General features: G+C 40.3%; 1 protein-coding gene across 1 annotated transcript; it reads right to left on the reverse strand.

The window, feature by feature from the left end:
• Nucleotides 1-2,861: 2,861 nt before the first annotated feature.
• Nucleotides 2,862-4,905, reverse strand: LOC131059973 (wall-associated receptor kinase-like 1). The gene has a single exon (XM_057993035.2). It carries the CDS (start codon nt 4,887-4,889, stop codon nt 3,087-3,089), a length of 1,803 nt encoding a protein of 600 aa, XP_057849018.2. The 5' UTR covers nt 4,890-4,905; the 3' UTR covers nt 2,862-3,086.
• Between the last annotated feature and the right edge of the window lie 511 nt (nt 4,906-5,416).

The raw sequence follows: 5,416 nt of genomic DNA on the forward strand, positions 1-5,416 counted from the left end.
TCTAACAAAACGAAAGAAGGAACTACTTTTGGAACCAGATCGTTTGTTAAGTCATGTAGTCTAGTCTGCTCATGGTGTACAAATCAAAGGATTTGTTATGTTAATTTTGTTAGTATAATGTATTACACTGTTAGTAAATGTATTACATTGATTAGGGTAGACAGTTAGAGAGGTAGTTTATGCACGGTTAAACTATTTAACTACTTTCTGTCGTCTCCGCCACTTTATAAAATCCATATCAAATATAATATTTGATATTGGAATAAAGGAATATTTTATGTAGTTTTCATAACAACTGGTATCAGAGTGATCTCCCTAAATGCCTGTGAATATGCAATGAGTATATGAAGTAGTGCATATGTTTATGTGCCTGTGAAAATGGTGTGAGAGAACAACAAACAATCTTTGTGTCTATGCTGCGACAATCCAGGCAATCTTTGTGTATGTAAATTGATTGTAGTTCCCTCTTTCTTTAATGTGCAAGGGGAAGTTAGGGCTTAGAAACAAATATTGCAATTTTAGTGAAGTAATTACTAAAAAATAAAAGGTATATTTCATTATGGAGATTGTGGTTGATACGCTAGATAAATATTTTGGTTTTAACTTTCATACTTGGAAAATAAAAATTCAGATGCAATTAATGAATAAAAATTTATGCAGAATAGTGAGTGGAAAAGAAACAAAACCTACAGATGCATAGATAAATTATTAGAGTGGGAGAACATAGATGATAAAGCCAAAGCTATTATTGGTCTTGCTCTTTCTAATTCAGAATTATATCATATAGATTTGGATACATCATCGGTAGATATTTGGGATAATCTTAATAAATTATTTGGAGCAAAGGCATTAAATGCAAAATTCTCTCTAAAACTTCAATTGTTTAAGTTCAAAATGGAAAATGGAGTTAAAATGTCAAGTCATATAAGTAGTTTGAGATCTCTTATCTGACAATTAGCAGAAGTTAAGGATCCTGTAAATGATGAAGATGCTAAAGCTATCTTGTTAAACAACTTGCCTCCAAAATACAATAATGTTATTTTTATACTTAGCCAAATAACCTCTCAGAGTTTAGAAGATATGATTTCAGCCCTTTTAGTAGAAGAAAAGAGAATAGATGCAGAAGATTTAGAAGGTGTTTCTCAACTAGAAAATACATTACATGTTCAAAACCATAATAAAAGATCAAGCACAAGTAATGAAGATATTAAATGTTTCTATTGTAAGAAAAAAGGTCACAAAGCTTGGTCATGTAAAAGTCAAGCTAGAGATGTTCTTAAAGGAAAGTTCAAAGACAAAATCAATGCAGAAAACATTTCTCATATTGAGAATGGGGATTCATCAAATGATCAAGTTATTATTTATGATTCTCTTAGTCATTTTGGAGAAGTGCTATAAGTCTTCACTTTATTGGAGGCTGGTGGCATAGGAGGATGGAGGATTTCCATCATCTCTAGTTAGCTTCTCGCTTTGAGATGGTGTTTTTCTTGAGAAGCATTTTTGGTTTTTTGGTTTCTTGTTTATTCCTTGTTGTTGCTGGCATATTTGAAGATACATGTATTATGAAGTTTGTTTTTGGAGACAGGTAAGGGGTTTGGTGTAAAGCTCAATATGGATGGTTGTCTAGTAGTACTCGAGGTTGTGTTCGAGAATCATACCCTTCCAAGGGTTATCAGGCAACTTGATGAAGCCATGTGATTGGGGGGCTCAGTATGGATTGTTGTTGAATAATTCGAGATATAAGATAAAGGCTAGACGTTTCCGAGGGTTACGAGACAACTTGATGGAGCTAAACTTGATTCATAATTTGTCTCTTCAAATAAATTTTTCCCAAAATGTTTATATATATTATGTAATCAGCAATTTTTATCATGTAAGGCTTAAGGGGGAGTTTCTGGATAAACATTTATAAAGAACAATGTAATAGGGGGGGATTGTTAGTATAATGTATTACATTGATTAGGGTAGACAGTTAGAGAGGTAGGTTCTCCATGGTTAAACTATTTAAATGCTTTCTGTCGTCTCCACCACTTTATAAAATGCATATCAAATCTAATATTTGATATTAGAATAAAAGAATATTTTATGTTTTTTTCATAACAAATTTGAGAAAATGGACGCAAATATATGAATTTTGTTAGGGCTCGGGAATATAAAACCAGATGCGAATAATTGCCCGACTCGCAAATAAAGACATTGGGAATCGACTGGTTTTTTTAGTTTTCACATACAGGAAAGAGCTTTGTCTACTGTCAAATGAAAAGAGTTTGGGGGCTTTTTCGATATTCTCAGATGCAGAAGCTTTTATTTTTAGCGATTGATTCTCTGATGATGGAGCGGTCGTTGCAACAAACAATATGCGATGGCAGCTGGAGGAAAAACCATTTAAAATTTGTGTTAAAATGACATCCACCCATTGAGATTATAAAAAAATTGTTTGCTGAAACAACTACAGACAATGCGGCCTTAAACAAATAGACGTTGATATTACGGAACACAGATCAGAAAACAATCGAACAATCCTTCGCATTGCAGGATTTCTTATCACCATAGAAATCAGAGCACAGAATGCTTACAATATGAATTTGTGTTGTCATGAATCTCTTTCATCTATCACGATTTGACTGCCTGCATTTGTCAGAGCAGGGAATGGAGACTGACATGCTCGCACAGGCCGAAAAAGTTTATTATCAAATCAAACGGTTCATATTGTTTGGATCGACTTGCAAGTCCTTCAAATTGATTTTAAATAATAGGCTGTCCATCTCATCGCATCAAATTTCAGCCTGAGTCCACAATTTGTTTGAAAGTAAATTTTCAACAATGTAGTAGTTTAAGTGCCATGGTAGACATACACACAACATAAGAAACCATATATTAATAATTATAAATGTCTTGATAGACATACATACAAAATATGTAAACAAACTATAACACTTTCTATATATCTTTTTAGACCGCTATTCTTTATTTCCTAACTGGCCATAACAATTCAGCTCCTTTTTCCACTGCTGTTCTTTATTACTTAGAGGCCATAACAACAATGGATATAAAGACATAACCATATGTGACCCCGCGCCGCACAGCTATGGCTCCTGTCCCCCAATTTGGGACACTTCAGTTGCCTGTCGGATACAAATAGTGGTGGGAGCCTGGGGCGTGTTCCGGGATTCAGTGAGCCTCATCAACACGTCCGCCATGGAAGGCCTCTCAGATGTGGAAGGAGAAACGCATTGACACGCAACATTCAGCACAGTCTCAATAGATTGGATATTAGCCGCAAATTCATCATCTGCAATCCTTGGTTCCACCAGATTTCTAATGTGCGGACGATCTGCTCTGCTATTGAGCACGTAGTTCACAAGATTCTCTTGCTCGCCAGACGGCGTTGTGAAGATGGCCTTCTTCCCGGAAAGGAGTTCCAATAGCACCACGCCAAAGCTGTACACGTCACTGGCTCTGGTTAGTTGCCCACCAGAAAAATACACTGGGTCCCAGTACCCGCAAGTGCCCCTCACTTCTGTGAAAGCCTGCGTGGAGTCGACGCCGATGAGCCTGGAAATGCCGAAGTCCGCCAGTTTGGCCTGCCCCGCCGAATTCAACAGAATATTCGTGGGCTTCACGTCACGGTGGATAATAGCTTCGTGGTGCAGATAATCCAGCCCCCTCGCGCAGTCCACTGCGATCTGCAACCGGTGGTGCCATGGCAGAATGTGACCGTTGGGGGGATGTGAGAGAAGTTTCCCTAGGTCGCCACCAGCCATGTATTCGTAGACGAGAATGCGGTTGTTTCCCTCCTCGCAGTAGCCCAGCAACGCCGTCAGGTTGGGGTGGCCGAGGTGAGATAGAAGCGTCACTTCTCGCTCGAAATCATGCGGCCGCTGCAGGTTGAATATACATTTAATCGCCACCAATTCGCCGCTAGGGAGGTTGCCGAGAAATACTTTGGCGGAGCCGCCGCTGCCGAGCACGTGGTTAGAGTGGAATCTCGCCGTCTCCCACTGGTTCTCGCGCATGGTAAATATCTTCAAACCCTCCGCTCTGCTGGCAGCAGTTGATTGATCGTAGGAGCAGAAGAATTTCTTCATCTTCGTCACGAAATGCAACACCAGCATTGCGACAATGGCTGCGACCCCCAAACCTACGCCGATTCGAATCCACTTCCTCTTGCTTCCGCCACCGCCGCCACCGCCGCCACCGCCCGACTGCATTACCGGCGTTAAGCAGAGAAGAAATGAATTGAAGAGGCTTTCTTGAGGATTCGGCCCCCACAACCCAATGGTTACGGCTATTTCACAGGGAACAAACTCCTCGGAATTCGTTATTTTTAAGAGTTTCCTGGCCTTCTCTATGACTTGGCTTTGGCAGTTGTCGCAGGCGGTGGAGCTGCTGAGATTGGGGCCGTTGCAGGCAATGAAGGCCTTACGGAGGTCGACGGTGTTCCAAATTTGCGCCATTTGGGCGTACCTGCATGGCCCTGCGTTGGCAGTGAAGGTCAGGTGATCGATCTGGCAGGCAGAGGAATTGCTGAAAACGGTGGAGCGGACTAGCCCCTTCGACCGGACATAGCGCACGAATTCGTCAGTGCAGCGACTCGAACCCGCGTCGTCCAGGAGAATTTCCCCTGTGTGATTGGCATGGCGGGAGATTGCGAAGACAAAGGAAGCGAAGGCGTACAGGCAGCAGGTTCCTTGGGAGGTGACCCGCTCCGTGCTGTTTTGGTAACAGGAAGGCGGGATCATGCGTGACGCCACTGTGAAATCATATGGGCATCCAATGCTTTCTGTATTGGGAATCCTCCATCCTCCCAAAACTAACAGCGAAAGCCACACCGTTATTTTCTTCATCTGCATTCTTTTTTCTTTTGACGATTCAAGTGAAAAATCCATGTTTATTATATACACCGCTTTTAGCATCATCCTTACGGCCAGCTAATGCCCGAACAGAGGAGCAATCTTTTGCCATTTCCATATGCCACCCACCACACACACAAAAAAGGAATTTTTTAACAATCTCGAGAGTCGGACCGAAATTACGGGCAACATCTATCAACTATATTGTACAACATGTTATATTTTAATTATTAATATAACATTATTAATTAATTAAAAACATGGTCAAAGATACAATATGATCATGACTGCACTATAATATATGTATTTAATCTGGCGGAATTCTCAATTCCCCGAGAACCTATCCCCAAAGCCACATCATAAGTTCTTAATTTGGAATCTTTTATCTTCAGACAATTGAGCGTAAAACCCAAGTTTATATAGGACAGATTAAATCTCTGTTACACCATTGCTTGCATTGTTTCCAATAGACGGTTACGTTCCTCTGTCAGCTACAATAAAAATAAGGAAGAGCTGTCAAACAGCACGCCAATACGATTATTCTAAGGGCATCAGTCCAAAAC

The sequence above is a fragment of the Cryptomeria japonica genome, chromosome 7, assembly GCF_030272615.1.
Source record: "Cryptomeria japonica chromosome 7, Sugi_1.0, whole genome shotgun sequence".
In the NCBI taxonomy this organism is placed as follows: Eukaryota; Viridiplantae; Streptophyta; class Pinopsida; order Cupressales; family Cupressaceae; genus Cryptomeria; species Cryptomeria japonica.

What these genes read in the sequence shown, in the direction of transcription:
- LOC131059973 (XM_057993035.2), bottom strand. Translation starts at nt 4,889, where the DNA reads ATGGATTTTTCACTTGAATCGTCAAAAGAAAAAAGAATGCAGATGAAG.